The sequence below is a fragment of the Camellia sinensis genome, chromosome 4, assembly GCF_055761805.1.
Source record: "Camellia sinensis isolate YWXY chromosome 4, ASM5576180v1, whole genome shotgun sequence".
NCBI classification, from domain to species: domain Eukaryota; kingdom Viridiplantae; phylum Streptophyta; class Magnoliopsida; order Ericales; family Theaceae; genus Camellia; species Camellia sinensis.
The window spans coordinates 153,424,510-153,441,371 of NC_138964.1; the positions used below are offsets into that span (position 1 = coordinate 153,424,510).

At 33.0% G+C, this 16,862-nt stretch overlaps 1 protein-coding gene across 2 annotated transcripts; it reads right to left on the minus strand.

Moving 5' to 3' along the window:
* Positions 1-899: 899 nt before the first annotated feature.
* On the minus strand, positions 900-12,284 carry LOC114295511 (putative serine/threonine-protein kinase PBL3). Of its 2 annotated transcripts, none has more exons than XM_082866583.1 (7): positions 12,000-12,284; positions 9,264-9,646; positions 8,914-9,049; positions 8,623-8,759; positions 8,231-8,354; positions 1,598-2,107; positions 900-1,479 (listed from the first exon to the last, which is right to left on the minus strand). In XM_082866583.1, exons 1-6 carry the CDS (start codon positions 12,061-12,063, stop codon positions 1,635-1,637), a joined length of 1,317 nt encoding a protein of 438 aa, XP_082722709.1. In that variant the 5' UTR covers positions 12,064-12,284; the 3' UTR covers positions 900-1,479; positions 1,598-1,634. The 2 variants fall into 2 exon arrangements, with proteins under 2 accessions (XP_082722709.1, XP_028095548.2); XM_028239747.2 differs by having other exon boundaries at positions 900-1,484.
* Positions 12,285-16,862: the final 4,578 nt, after the last annotated feature.

Here is a 16,862-nt window from a genome sequence, read left to right on the forward strand (position 1 = left end):
GATCAAAATTATGTAGTTATAACTCTCGAATGTGAATCAGCTACACATAGGCACACAAATGATCAACTAATCAGATTATCAAATTAGGGCACAGTCCAAATTGGATTGGCCCTCTATTTTAAATATTTATATCTATTAAATTATGTCTGATTATTGAAAATATTGAGATTTTCAACCATCCAATAGTTATAAATATTTTGAAACAAAAAATCCTTGTATAATATATGAATAATTCAATTTACACGCACTTCTAAAAAATTATGTAGAGATTTGAAAACATAGAGCATAATCTTTAGCCTGTATAATATATGGGTAATACTAAAAAAAAATCCTACCGCACGTTCCTTAATAAAAATTATTATGGACTGCAAGAATTCTTGATCAATTTATTGTGATTCTAGTTATGAAATAACTAACATAAATTTAGTCATAACTAAATTTGTCATAATCAATAATCACATGATATCGCAACCAAAAACACATCTTGAAGTTATATCATAATAGAGGAATCATTTGGTAATTTTTTTAGTGACTTCTTGATTTTTTTATGAGATGAAAAAAATTCGTGTATTTGAAATAATTTTTTAGAAAAATAACATTTCAGTTGAAAGACCAAAAAAAAAAAAAATTCACATACATGGTGAAGTTTATAGATTTTAGTTATTAAAATCATAAATTTTTTCATGTATTTATAATTATTTTTGAAAAGTTAGCATGGTTTGTAATTTCTCTTAATTTTATTAGTTAAATAGATAGTTATAAAAGAAAAAATAATTGATTAATATATAACATGTGACATTTCTACTTTTTGTGATTTTTTTTTTACTATTTTAACCCAAACAAAAAAAATACTTCTCCCCAAACGGGCCTAATTTCACTTTGTTGCCTAACCAAAAGAATCACAATAACACACAACTTGCATATTGGAATGGAGTGAGGTACATTACATAAACCTTAACTCTCTTATTGATCCTATATTCTCACAAGAACATAAATCTCTTGCAAACTACATTATCGACAACTCTCTTTTTTTCTTTTTCTTTTCTATTTTTTTTTTCCTTTCATGATCTGCAACATCAACAACTCTCTTATAAAAGGAAAATACTCTACTTCTCTCCTGAGTGGTTTAACTTGTGCACAAATTGCAAAATTAGCTGAAAAACCTCACAAACCAAGCTTTAGGTTGGGATTAGCATGCTTTTCTCAAACTTTCACTTTAGCAAACTCCATCCAAACTTAATCAAGACAGTCTTGAATAGCCCTTGCTTGGCTTCCATCTTGAAATGGCCCTTTGTTCACTAAATTTGGTTTGTGTGAGTTTTCCATTTTCAAGATAGGGGCTGCATTGGACTGACTCCTACAGAATCAACATCATATATCCAGAGTCACCTGTAAACCATGTGCATCACGACGTATCTGAATTTCATTGCCCTTAGAAAATGTGAAAATGCCCATATTGCTAGCACTCCATGATGCTGCCTGGACTGCCACATTGCAAAAACATGAAAATTATTATCAAAATAATAAGAAAACAAAATGTTCTTATTATGATCAAAGATTCTATCCCACTAAACTGGGCCAAGAAAAAAGGATTTACATTGAAGAACCAAACCGAGTTGAATAATAGCTCCTAATCATCGTTGCTGTGGAGATTTCACATGGGCAGGCAATGGATATCCTCGGGAAGTTAGGTTCATTGGTGAAGGATGGTCGTGATGTACTGGGGACTTGATATGAGGACTAGTTGCTGTGGACTTGACAAGAGGGCTGGGTACCGTTGGTTGCTTTGGAGTGGAACGTTTTATGGATGGAAGCTCTTCAAGAATATTTAAAACCTGATCCATTTGGGGGCGGGCTTTCGGGTCGGGGTTTACACAGTGCATCGCCAGAGTGGTGGCGATGCAAGCTCCTCTTCGAGGATACTGGCCTTCCAACTTGGTGTCCATGATTCGGAATATCCTCCTTTTCTCAGCCAAGTGGGGTTTTGCCCACTCCACCAACTTCTGCTCAACACCGACCTTTGTTTTATCAACGGCGAGCCGGCCTGTAAGCAACTCCAGCAATACAACCCCGAAGCTATATACATCACACTTCGCAGTCAGCCGACCTGCCAATAGGAAAACCATTTGTGTAAGTGTACTATTGTCCTAGTTCTGCTAGTAATACAAAAAGATTTCACAGAATGGAACACAAATGAGAGATAAACAAGTAGGACCCACTAGTGTGGAATGAACCGACCCTAAGGGATGCTTATGTGTAAAAAAAAAAATGAGAGCTTTCCAATTTGTTGGAAAAAACACGGTAGGTATGGTATCTTAGAAAATTTGAAGTGGTCACTGAATTCTATTGCTTATGAGTTGAATGTCACAGGAATGGCTGGAAGAATTGGAAAAGACCATAGAGGTAAATTATTTCATACCATTGCATTACTTCAAATAAATTATCACAGAGATGATGTTTAATTTCATAGTCCCGAGTATGATGCTAAAGTAGTCTAAAAAATATTAGATCATTTTTATTTTTGTTTTAAAACATTGGCATAAGCAAGATAAAGATGAAAATTATCACAGAGATGGTGTTTTGATTTCACAATCCCGAGCATAATGATAATGTAATTTCAAAAGTTGGTAAACCATTTCAAAACCTTTGGCACAAGCCAGATAAAGATTATCACACAATGCATACAAGATACAACCAATATAGTTGGTAGTGAAGGTAATGAAAGCAAAGTTTCTAAAGCTGCCAGAGGTCATTCAAGTTGTAAGAATAGTTTGATAAAGAGAGGGAGAGAGAGCAAAATGAATAACTCTGTATTTCTGTGTATTATTACAAGAAGATGAACACTCTCTTTATAGAGAGGAGATGACAGCATAGGATGCTAAGTTAGGCACCGAAAGCAGGAAACATTACATATTATATAATATAAATGACAACTAGCTATGCTTGACTTTACAGCTTTTCTGTACACTAATAATACTAACAGCCCCCCTCAAACTCAAGGAGGATAGACACAAACCAACTTGAGTTTGGAAAGAGTAACAAAACAAGAAAATAAAATAGGATAGGAGACACAGTATGGTCGTGTCGAACCGTTGATGAAGACACTGTATGGTTGTGTCAGACCGTTGTAGCAGAACAGTTTACGAGGTCATGCCGGACCGATGTAGCAGGACAGTTTACGAGGTCATGCCGGACCGATGTAGCAGACACTGTGTGGTCGTGTCAGACCGATGTAGAAGACAGTTTATGGGGTCATGTCGGACCGATGTAGAAGACAGTTTACGGGGTCATGTCGGACCGTTGTAGCAGCTTGTGGTGGTGCACCAAGGGGGCGACTTAGGAAGTGCGCCATGGGGTGGCTTGGATGGTTCCCATGGTGTATAACCATGCGCACCAGCTTTGGTGGTTCGCATGGTGTGTAACCATGCTCACCATGATATATGTAGAATACCCTCCCTCAAACTCAAATAGGTGTGAAGATAGAAACCTATTTGAGGTTGAAACAAAGGGATTGATAAAGTGGAGCAAAATAGCTCAACACAGAGTGAAGATGTAGAAGGGTTTTTTTTTTTTTTGGTGTGTGTTTAGTGTTGGGGTAAGAGATTATAATAAAATATATAGATATATATATAATAAAAGAAAGGTGATGTCGTGCTTGGGGTATGTGGGAACAGAGGAACATGGGGTGATTAAAAAAAAATAATAATAATAAAGAAGGAAGTGTTGTGTGATCAGACTGTTGGTTTTTGTTTTTTTTTTTTTTTTGTTTTGTTTTGTTTTGTTTTTTTTTTTTTTTTTTTTTTTCTACGTGGGAGAAGAATACCCATGTAGCCCACTATCCAAGGCATGGACAGCATCATTATATCACACTTATCAACCAAAGACGCACGCAAACCCACTTTTCCATTACCAAGTTTAAAATCCCTCCAATTCCCACTTGAAGACCAATGATGTTCAGATATGAACCATATAACATATATATAATCTCCACTAAAAAAACTTATGGCCCCATCATGATAAATAAACCCACTTACTTGATTTTAAAATAGCAACTATCTCAAGTGCTTGCAGCAGTAGCTAAAGGAGCCCATGTGCTTCCTGAAACAATTATGACAGACTGGGAGCAGTATTTTCACCCGTGAAATAATAATTTGAGAATGTGAGAGAGGATAGAGATGAGAGGATAGAGAGAAAGCGAAGCTAGCAAGGCAGATACTGCTTAGCTTCATTGTAAAATCGGTTCAACATAATCTTGATCCTGCAAGTGAGTCTGTTGCAGTGAACAAGAAAAAGTTTGAGTATTCAGAAAATTCATCAGAAGCGATTGCCAACGATAGCGCAGTTATAAAAATTCTTTGTGGGAACGAAGCTAAGGCAGACTTGGATTCTGAAAGTGGCAACGGTAAGCAGTCAAAAACATCGGAAGTAAACAAGAGTACGAATGAAGAGGGTGATGGATTTGAAGTCGTTAAAAAGCGGAGAAAGAATCGACAGCAATTTGCGAATGGGGTTAGTGGGTTGTACAATCAACAATCTATCTGTGCTTCAGTTCGTTGAAGGCAATAAATGTTCACCGATGCATCGCTCGAATCAGGTATGACACAGACCTCTTCTTCACATCTAATTTTTTTTTTTTTTTTTTTTTTTTTTTTTTTTTTTTTTAACAGTGTAGAAATGTTTGCTCCGGCAAGGTGGTGAAGAAGAGTGGAGTGGAGGTGACCAAGATGGAATTTGTTAGAAACTACTGCAGCAGCAGCAGCAGCAACAAGAAGATCAAGATCAAGAAGAATAATTTGTGGCAGCGGAGTGAAGATATGTGTAGAGGTCCGGCGGGCAGCCAAGGCGAGGCTGCCGCCCGCCGGTGAAGTGGAATTACTTAGGTTCTCAACCTTGCTCTGATACCATGTAAGAATAGTTTGATAAAGAGAGGGAGAGAGAGCAAAATGAATAACTCTGTATTTCTGTGTATTATTACAAGAAGATGAACACTCTCTTTATAGAGAGGAGATGACAGCATAGGATGCTAAGTTAGGCACCGAAAGCAGGAAACATTACATATTATATAATATAAATGACAACTAGCTATGCTTGACTTTACAGCTTTTCTGTACACTAATAATACTAACACAAGTAAAGTAGATCTAAATCCTCAAAATTTTATCTAAGGCCACCCGTTTTGGGGATTTGGGGTTGCAATATGCATCTGATTAAGACAATAAAAGAATTTTCCAATCACCCATTGAATTTGAAGTTATTTTAACAATAAAAGAATGTATTGATGGTATTAAAAGGAGTTTTGAAGGTAGCAACAGGAAATTCAATTCAAATACTGTTTCGGAATATGAACATGTTTCATTCAAATAAAAAATGATGAGAATCTTACCTTTAAAAATAAAATAAAATAACTCCATTGGTTGAGAACATTAGTTTGAATTTGGAATTCAACTTTCCAATTCCTGGTGGTATGGTATTTTATTACTTAGTTGCACGGAGCGGGAGCGGGAGCGGGAGCGGGGGAACATGGCCACTTAGAGGAGTCGTAAATTAGGAGCGTTTATGTATTATTTTTATTAATTATATTTTATTTATTATAATAAATAAGAAATAATAAATTGTGTTAAAATAAATAATAAATAAAAATTAGATGTTTTATTTTATAAATTTTTAATTTTTTTTATTATATATGATTTAAATAGATTTCTTTTAAACAATTAGATGATTTATTTTATTTATTATATGTTAAAAAGTTAAGAAATAATAAATTCTGTTAAAAAAAATAAAAAATAAATAACAAACAAAAATTATATTATAAATGATAAAATAAATAATATTTTATTTTAGACATAAAAATTATATTTTTTATAATAAATTATATTATATATAATAAATTATATTATATAAAACAAAGTCAAATATAAAAGCGGAAAGGGAGAGAGAGAGAGAGCAGAATAGATCGAGAGAGAAGCAAGGGAAGCAAACAGAGACGAAGAGAGAGAGAAGCAAACAGAGACGAAGAGGAGATCAAGAGTGAGAGAAGAGAGGGAGACGACGACTTAGGGCTTCGAAGAGAGGGACAAAGACTAGGGCTTCGAAGGGGAAGTCAAAGGACGCGAGATCGAAGTCATCGAACAGATGATCAAAGCCAGCGACCAGGTTCTCTCCTTGCCCTCTCAAGAGTGCTTCCTTCTCGTATCAGATTCGCGTTTCCCTCTCCTCAGATTCGCGATTCTGCTGCGATTCTTCCTCAGAAGCACAGAATCGCATTTCTTCCTCAGAGTCATCACCATCTGAGACAATTCCTGCTACTAAGTTTTATTAAAACCTCACTATGAGATTTTAAATTCAGTCAAAAGTTTAACCTCTCTCGTGGATTTTGCTATAATCAAAATCTGATTCTCAAAAAAAAGATTTGAATTTGGAAAATAAGTAAGAAATCACACTATACAATCCCTTATTTCAAAGTTCAAAGACTAACTAAAGGAACTCATTAGCAATTATCGAATTATATTTATATCTTAGTAAAATTTTACCCTACTTGAGCATCATAACTACATAATAATTACCAAAACTTTAGTTTGTTAAATAATACTCAGGTTAAGTGAATATCTGTGTTGAGAATCAACCACCATTGCCTGACTTCTCTTGCAAAACCAATTCAATTTGAAAATAATTTTCAATGGAATTCATTGACACTGAATTTTATGACAGTTAAAACAAACACTTGTTAATCTGTAGTAATAAACTACCAATAGGTCCTAATAGTTTGACTTAATTTCCATCATATCCTATTGAAAATAAGTCTTAATAAAATTGTCACTAAAAATAATTTTTTTGTGATAATTTTTTATATATGTCGCTAAAAATTGACAATTAGTGACTTTTTTTTGTCATGATTTTTATAAATTATCGCTAAAACTTACAATTAGTGACTTTTTTTATGACAAATTTTTCTTATAAGACCTATTAGACAATAAGTCCACTTATTATAACCTACACGTAAGTACCCCTAACTTAACTTTAAAAGTATTCAAATAACTATCAAATGTTAAATAAGACAATGATAGAAATGTATAGTAAAGGATCATAAGTAAAACAATTCTTCGGGAAAATTAGAAGCAACAGAGACAGTAACCACCAACAAAATGCCAGCTATGAAATGAAAAATTAGTGACTTTTTTTTGTCATGATTATTATAAATTGTAGCTAAAACTTACAATTAGTGACTTTTTTTATGATAAATTTTTCTTATAAGACCTATTAGACAATACGTCCACTTATTATGACCTACACGTAAGCACTCCTAACTTAACTTTAAAAGTATTCAAATAACTATCAAATGTTAAATAAGACAATGATAGAAATGTATAGTAAAGGATCATAAGTAAAACAATTCTTCGGGAAAATTAGAAGCAACAGAGACAGTAACCACCAACAAAATGCCAGCTATGAAATGAAAAATTACGGCTGTGTTTGGAGCAACTCTGGAAACATGATTCCAGAACTGTTTTCAATGCTTTCTTTGGTTAAAATTATGAAAAATTAATTCCAATATAACATTCCAAAACTCGTTTTCAGTTTCTGTTTGGAGAAGAGAGTTTTTTTTGAATTTTGAATTTTGAAAAGCGCAACTTGGGTCTACCCGGTCATCCTCCCGGACGTCCGGCCAATTGACTGGAATAGTTTTTTTTTTTTTGGCAATTGGCACCTGTTATTTGGAAAAAGAAAGGGGGGGAAATTTTGTTTTTGATTTTTTTTAACAAAAATAATATTTTTTTATATTTTAAATCAAAAATATTTAAAAATAATAATTCCAACCAAATATACAATTAAAAGTTATTTTAAAGCAGTAACTGAATATTTATTTTTTAAAAAAAAATTATTTTGTTTGTAATATTTTCAATTTAAAAAAATTATGTTATTGTTTTTAATAATTATTTTTTTGAATTGAATTTTAAAAAGAGTTTGGTTATGTTTGAACAGAATTTTCAATAGAGTTTTGAGTTGTGTGTTTGGTTATGAGTTATAACTTTTTTAATTAAGTTTTGAAAACTCTTTTCAAAACTCATAACCAAAAAAATTTTCTACACTCAAATCATAATTCCAAAATTCATAGACTCAAAATACAACTTTATTCTCAAATCATATTTCTAAAACTCTACCAAACGCTACCTACATATTTATAAATAAATTGCCATAAACTAAACTTAGATATTGGATCAAAGAAATAAACCTGTAGAAACATATTCGGGGGCAGTATAGCCATGAGTACCCACGACTTGAGTAGATACATGAGTCTGGTCCCCAGTGGGGCCAGCTTTTGCCAATCCAAAATCTGAAAGTTTTGCATTAAATTCCTGCACGAAGCACGTAAATGAACTCCAACCCAATCACAAATGAAGAGATGCAAAGACGTGATGGATGTAGGGGATCAAGTACCAAAATGTTAAACAGTGAAGATGTGTAAAAACTGGATTGGCCTAAATCAAGAGAATGTAACAATGCAAAAGAAAATAACACTACCAGAAGCTAAACAAATTAACAGTCGACAGGTCCTGGAATCATGTGGACTGAGCCCATGAACTCACAAAGCTAAAGCAGAGAATTTGTTTTCATTCTACGTACTGAATCTAGCAGGATGTTAGAAGCTTTAAAATCACGGTATATAACTTGTGATTCAGAGCCGTGCAGAAAAGAGAGCCCCCGAGCAGCACCTGTGGCAACCTTAACCCTTGTTTCCCATGAAAGAGGTTTCGCACTCCCTAAAAATAAGGTTTAGTTTAAAAATTAGCGAACCAAATGGCATGTTTTTGCAAGGTTAAAACCAGAAACTTTGCAATTCGTAGTTTACTCTGGTGGCTATGAAGTGTGATTTACAGAATGTGTTATGGAAAAAAATTGAGAACTTTGACTAACTCTTGAATAGATGATTCTCCAAGCTGCCTCGGGGCATGAACTCATAGACCAATAGCCGGTTGTCACCTTCCAAGCAATAGCCAATAAGTTTTACCAGATTTGGATGATGAAGTTGGCCAAGATAATTTACCTCCGACTGCAACCAACTAGCTCTGAGTAAACAAATAAAGCCAAAAAGGTTGTGTTTCGATCTTGGATTTAGGAAGAAGCTTGTGAAGGGGAAAAAAATGTGGATGGAAATGTGAAGAAATATAAGCCAAATTTTTGTCACTTTTTCCTTCGCTTTTTACAAATCCTGCTCCAAATCCTAAATCCAAACACAGCCTAAGTGAATTATGAGAGAGACTCACCAGCCATTCTTTATGACCTTGGAAGCCTTTGGGTTTAAGCTTCTTCACAGCAACTATAGTTCCAAATCCAGGCCTTGCGGCAGTTAGAGTCCGCTCATCAAGCCATCCTTTGTAAACATATCCAAAGCCACCTTCTCCAAGAAGACTCTCGGGACGGAAGTTTATAGTAGCATTCTTAAGCTCATTAAAGGATAGGGCTTTCACATGGGGTGATGGCAATATCTCACCCGTGGATCTTGGACTTGGCAGTTTTACAGTTCTATCCTTTTCATTGGATGAATGGATATTCAAAATTGGACTTGGCAGTTTTGCAGTTCTATCCTTTTCAGTCGATGAATGGATAGTCAAAATTGGAGGAGGTTGGTTTAGACATTTTGGGGGCCCTGAAATAAGGAAAAAAATGTGATAATATGGTAGAAGTGGAAACTGGCACGTCCTACTTTGAAACAATTTAATTAAGATCACATTTGAATCTTATTTACAAGGCACAGAAACAGATGTTAGACCAACATAAGGTGGTTAACTGAGTTGTCTCCAAAGAAAGTTTAAATGCGATGTTATAGTATATAACAGGGTCATTTGTCTTTGATGTTGGCATGATAGGCAGTTGTTTACAAACCACCCATCTCCGTGTTTGGTCATATAATTGAAACCAAATATAAAGAAAAAACTCCTTTGTCTACCTAGAACATGTGCTGAAAAATAGTGCACTATGGTCTTTTGCATAAAAGTATAACCCATTTATGAAGTTGTTATTTCGTTGCATGGCTCTTTATGGTGCTTTTGTATATATGCAAACTCAACACACATTCATAATTTTCAATGAATCTGATATCATTAAAATTTATTGGGTTTTATAAGCCACTCTTGTAAGGAAAAACTACCAATTTATTGAGACTGAACACTCTTTAGGACTAGAAATGCAATATTACAAGTATAGGAAAATATAATAATTTACACAAGTTGAGATAGTAAAAACATATGCATAGGCATTAATAACATGGCACACATGGCCATGAAGTAAAGATTGAAAACACTCTACACCAAGCTGGGTATGCCCCATAAATTTTTTTAGTAAGTCACAAAATACAAGGCTTGCTTTTTTATCTGTTGGACAGGCACTTATCGAGAATCTTCTTTAACTTTACGTTGTGATCATGTCCAAAAAGACGTTTTCCAAACTACACCTTTATACAGAAATAAAGAAAGGCATCAATAATTATGAGCTCTCTTTGTCTCTAAAGTTCTTTCTTCATTTGTTTTAAGGAGATGTGATAAGGATAAACTGCCCCCTAAGCTTTCTTGAGAGAGAAAAATAAAGGGCCTTTTGAACTAGGGTCAAGATTTTAGTTCATAAAGACAATAGTGTAATTTCTTCCACTAAAATCAGACGAGGCCCATCCTAACAATGAGATGAATGAGGTGTCTCAGAGGAGGTGGACGTTAGCCGTGGAACTAAGGGAGCAACGGCCAAGACTGTCTACAAGTTGACCAATCATGTCCTCCTTATCCAGCAACCAAATGTGGATTATAAGTAGACTCCTATCTTTTCGTGATCTTTCACATGTTCATTAGGCAAATGAATCAAGAATATGAAAACACACAATGTGGGAAAGATGATGTAAATGAAAATGAATTTAATTCCGATAACAATATGTACTGTTATTTATTGACAAATGGCAAGAAATTAGTCTTCCTTGAATGTTTCAATAAGTAAATAGAACCCAAAAACAACATTAAAATTAAAACAAGAAGAAGAAAAAAAAGAAAAAAAAAAAAAAAAAGGGGGCCATAATCAAGTCCATCAAAATTTACTTCCAACAGTCAAGAACGTAGTCTACTGAATGAATGCAATCTGATAAAGTAATATACATTTAAATTTTAAACCTAGTGCACTTGAATTTTAAACTAGATGCAAAAGCAGCCAAACCCCAACAGAAGCAAATTAAAATGTGGCTTACAACACCCTTAAGACAATCTATCAACCAGAAAATTTCAGAGGAGGGCGGCTAAATGCAGTACAATTCATAGTTAATGAATGAAGACGGTAAAATGCTGCATGAAAAATCACTAAAAAGTTCAGTTATAAACCTTAACCCATCTTCTGAAAACCAAATGTATAACTAGCCTGTTGTGCGGACAGACACTAAAACGCTCAACATCACCAAAGGTTGATGATGGTTATGAATATTGAGAACTAGAACTAGAACAAGTATAGAGAATATAGAGAATTAAACATTCATGACACCAAGAATTTACGAGTTTTGGCAAAGCCCACCTCCGCGGGCAATCCCACAAACACTAGTTTTCACTGTCAAACTTGAACGAATGCTCAAAAAGCTACAATGGTGCCAAAAAAAACATAGCCAAACTCAGAAAACCCACAATTAAAACCTACTTTTACATCTAACCCGAAAAAAAAAAAAAAAAAAAAAAAAAAAAAAGAAGAAAAAGAAGAAGAAGAAGAAAGAAAAAGGTATGAAAGAAACATTTTGCCACAAATTCCAAAACCAAGAGAGATTAACCCCAAAATGAGAGGAAAATAATGAAAACAACACATTGAGAAACAAGGAAACCCACGAATTACAACCCATTTCAAAATTTGTTACGAAATCCTAAAATATATATATATATATATATACAAGAATTAATAAAAATGAAACAAGAACAATATCATAAAATTCAAACCCAGATGAGAGAAGAGAGAGGCGAGAAAAACCCAAAAAAGAAGATTACCAGAATGAGCCTCAGAGATGAAAACGAGGTCGACTTTTGGTCGAATGTTCCAGCAGTTGCCCATGGATAATGACGAGTTCTATAACCTATACATACAGCAACAATTCGAAATGGAGCTTGGTAATCTTCGCTCTCTCTCTCTCTCTCCTCCTCCTCCTCCTCCTCCTCCTCCTCCTCTGCGTCCCTCCCTCTCCCCTGTGTTCTACAGAGGAGAGAGAAAGAGGAAGAGACCCACCACACACAAATGGAGAGATACAAATGAGAAATACAAAGAAGACAGAGGTTAGACAACTTGTGGCGTTTATAATTCGAAATCTTCATTTTGTGAAAAGTTGGTTGTATTAGGCATTAATTTTTTTATTAAGTCTGTTTCAATGGAGGATTTTGTAGTTTTATTAAATTACTCATCCATCGATCGATCAGTATAATTTTTTTTTATAAATTTTTATTGTTAGTTAAAAGACATTTGATAGTAAAAATCCAACGATAATAAATAGTAGTTTAATGAAATACATATTAATTATCAGTTTAATAAAAGAAAAAGTAAAATTAAAACTCTAAATTTGATATTGTATTTGATTTAACGGTTGGAGTAAGAAAAGAAACTATTTTTTTATCAAATTTAAATTTGATGACAATTTTGAGTAACCATTGAAGATAGTCTAATATCTATTAAAATAAATTAGTTCTATCTAATATTCATAATTTTTTTATTTTATTATATTTATCACTGAAAAAATAGATGATAAATATATTTTTGAATCAAATTATTCATTTTTTTGTAAAAAAAATATTATAAAATAAAAAGTTATAATTATCGGATTGACCTAAATTTTTCATGGATATTATTCATGGAGGACTTTACAAAATGAACCATTTTCATTATTGAAATGAGAGTTATGATGGGCCTTATATGTCCATCTGGTTATCTCATGTTGAAATCTCAATATAAGAGAAACTCAATCCTTTTTCAAAATATGAATTGCTCTTTGTAATTTGAAAAATTACAAATATTCTCTTGTCATTTTATTACATCATTAGAAATGGATTAGAGGTGCTCAATCAAGACACCCAAGCATTTTTCTTTTTATTTAACAAAATTAGTTAAAAAAAATAAAATTCCTAACAAGCAAGCTGATTTTTTAATTTGATTCAATTTAAACTATTTGTCTATTTTTTAAAGTAAAACTAATAAAAAAAAATTATATTTTAGCCATTAAAAATGATATTTTAGATTTTTATTTACATTTACATTGAATTTAATGAATAAAATATTATTTTCGTTCGGTTTTACTTGACAAAAATAGATAAATAGTTTATATTAAAAATAAAAAATTAAATTAAATTAAATTTAAATTGATAAAATTAACAATTCATCATTTATTTTATTTTTATTATTTTTCTGTTGTAATTTTTCCTTTAACTTTTTTTTTTTTTGATCATATAAAAAAGGAGGTTCTGAGGTGTCATCACGACCTTCGGAGGCCCACGACCTCCGGAGGCCCAGGCCCGATGGTCCGGATCTGCCTGATTTAATTTTTCCTTTAACTTATGGGTTTTTTACTAGCCGGTCCTACTTTTTATAGTTATTCCCTTCTTAGTCCTGAATATTGATGTTGTGCACCAATAGGTCCTGGAGTCTTTCTTTTGTACTTGTTTTACCCCTGTTTTGTTTTTCCCTGTTTTGACACGTTTCTATTTGATTTTTTCTATCAAAATACTGTAATGTGAGTTTGGGTTTGGGTTTGTGATTTGGATTTCTGTGGAACTTCGCGATTTGTTAATGCATTATTGTAGAGCTTCGTGATTTGTGATTTTGCGCTTGGTGTATATTTGGATTTTGCAATTTGCAATCTCATGGAAGGAGCTCGATTTGGGATTTGCTTTTTATAAATCTGTGAATCTTCGTGTTTTGTGATTCTGCGTTTGGTGTATAGTTAGATTTTGTGATTTGCGATTTTGTGGATGAAGCTCAACTAGTACGTTTGATTTTGATTTCAATTTCGATGTTTTGGTATTTTTTAGTTTGAGTTTGTGATTTTGATTTTGTTTATGATATTGTTGTTATTCTGTTGTTTCTGCGATTGAATTTATATTTTTATCATGATATTGAAAGATTTGAGATATATATATATGTAATGAATATTAATTTTTTTTTTTTTTTTTGGTTACAAAATTGTTTTGGTTGAATACAGGTGTTGGTTGTGATTTTCTACAGTGATAATTTTATCACTGAGTAGTTTGGGGGTATTGTTGGATTAGCTTTTTCAACACAGATAAATTTATCAGCGAGTATAGGAATAAGAGATGAAAAGGTTGCATAATATAATGGTAAGATTCAAATCGAGTTACCATGCCTAATAAATGTAAACCTTATTCACTGTTCATGCTCTTGGTCTTAGGTAGTGTTAATTGTTAAATTTATCACTGTTGGTTTTTAGATGTGTTTGAGTTGGTTGATAATTCAATCACTGTATCAGATTTTGCTTTAGGTTGTTTGAGTTGTTTGCTAAAATATAATTGTTGTTTGTTGCAAGATTTATAGTGATGGAAAATTCTTTGTTCTTATGTGCAAATTTAGAGGTGTGACATTGGTTATCAAGTATAATGATGGATTTAATTTCAAAGATTTAGTATATAAATTGTGTGCAAAGTGGAGTGAGTTAGTTGGTAGTTCTTTGAATATATCGTATTCAATGCCCATACATTCTTATTATGGTCTACAAAGTGAAGAGGATTTGGAGGTTATGGTTGGACTTGCACTTTCTTGTGATATTCATCGTATTGATGTTTTTGTTAAGTGTTGTTCTTTGTGTGAAGGTTATATGATTTGTGATAGTGAAGCTGGTAGTAGTAGTAGTGTTGTTTGTGAAACTGATTTTTTGCCTTCATTTTATTCAAATCAACGGAAACATTTGCTCTTCGATAGGTGGGTTAATTGTATAAAAGGAGTGGGTCAAAGGTTTGCTCAAGGAGTTGTTGAATTTCGAGATGCGTTGTCAAAGTATTCTATTCATTCCGATTTTGATTTTGATTTTGTTAAGAATGACAAGGATCGTGTCACTATTTATTGTAAGAGAATGGCTGATTTGGGATGTTTATGGAGCGTGCATGCTAGAGTGGAAAATTCTAGTAAAGCTTTTGTTATTAAAAAATTTGATGATGTTCATACGTGTGGATCTTCTTTTCGTACAATTAAACATACTTGGATGACTTCGAGTATGATTGGTAGGCTAAATTTAAGTGAGGTTCGTAATAAGGCTTTGACATCGGTTAGTGAGGTGGTTTGTGATTTCAAGGACTATTAGTGGTTTGTGATTTCAAGGACTATTATGGAACAGAAGTTTCTTATCGGCGAGCTTGGATGGGTGTTGAAAAAAAGAGGGATGTTGTTTTTGGTGACTATTCATCTTCATTTGACGATCTTCGTTGGTATGTTGATACCGCTAATGATTGTAATCCGGGGAGTGTTTTTTATATGGAATTTGATATTGATAGTAAAGGAAGACATTTCAAATGCTTGTTTTTCGCTTTTGAGGCATGTATTCATGGTTTCAAGTATTGTCGGCCTGTGTTGATGCTTGATGAAACTTTCTTGGAAGGAAGACACAAAGATTGTTTATTAGCTGCTATGGAAAAAGACAGTAACCAAGGTATATTCTGTGTCTATTTGTTATTATTATTAAAATAATGATAATTTTATCATTTTTGTTACTGGAGAGTGTTGATTATTGAGTATGGTCAATCAATTAGTGATAAATTTTTGCTGTATACTTTTGTATGTTGTATACTTTTGTTAAATTTTTATATTTATACAGTGATAAATTTATTATGCATTGATTCTATATGTTGTATGTTTTTATTGAATTGTTGTAATAATACAGTGATAACGTTATCTATGGTTTGTGCTATATGTTATATACTTTGCATTTTACTTTTGTTTTGTAATCTTTTTTATTTGTTACAAATAATGTGTATATATTTTGTTTGTAGGTTTATATTCATTATGTTTTGCCATTGTTAATAGTGAACGTTATGATAATTGGCATTGGTTCTTGTCAAAGTTATTTGTTATTTTGACTCCGGGAAGGGATATTACGTTTGTCACTGATCGACATGGAGGTTTGCTGAAAGCTTTAGCTAAGGTCTTTTCGTTTTCTTCTCATTCTTTTTGTCCAATGCATTTGAAAACAAACTTGAAGACTTATTCGTTAGTGAAGAGTCGCGAATCTAAAGAGTATTTGCTCACTCCTTTTAGTAGATGTGCATATGCTCCTACTATTGAGTTGTTTAATGAGCTATTTGAAGAATTTAAGGGTCGTTGTGGTTGTAATGTTCAGAAGTTTTTTGAGGATTTGCCTAATAAGTGTTGGTGTAACGCTTATTTTTAAGGCAAGATGTATGGTGAAATGTACACAATTGCTGCAGAATCTTTTAATTCACGGATTAGGGATAAGCACCATTTGTTTTCAACTAATCTTGTTGATGTTATATGGGTAAAACTAATGGAGCAATTTTCAAAAAGGTGAGAAGTTGGAAATAAGTGGAATCATATTGTTTATCCTTGTGCAGAGAAAAAGTTGGAAGAAGCTTTTAATGATACAAAGGCATGGATTGTTAAGAAATGTAGCGATGATATTCATGAAATCCAATTGGATCATTCAGTTATGGTTGATATTGGGAAACAATTTTGTTCTTGTCGATTGTTGGAAATTGATTCTTTTCCTTGCAAACATGGTTTTTATGCTATAAAGAGGAGTGAGAAGGATCTGAATTGTTTTCTTGATGATTACTACCATGTTCGTAGTTATTGTGATTCTTATTCGCATTCTATCTATCTAGTTCCTAGTATGTGGAAACCAA

Excerpts from the sequence above, each read along its gene's own strand:
- LOC114295511 (XM_082866583.1), bottom strand. The coding sequence starts at position 12,063 with ATGGGCAACTGCTGGAACATTCGACCAAAAGTCGACCTCGTTTTCATC. Across the intron at positions 8,355-8,622 it reads CTAACATCCTGCTAGATTCA|GAATTTAATGCAAAACTTTC; the intron begins GTACGTAGAATG and ends TGCTTCGTGCAG. Across the intron at positions 2,108-8,230 it reads CCCCGAATATGTTTCTACAG|GTCGGCTGACTGCGAAGTGT; the intron begins GTTTATTTCTTT and ends TCCTATTGGCAG.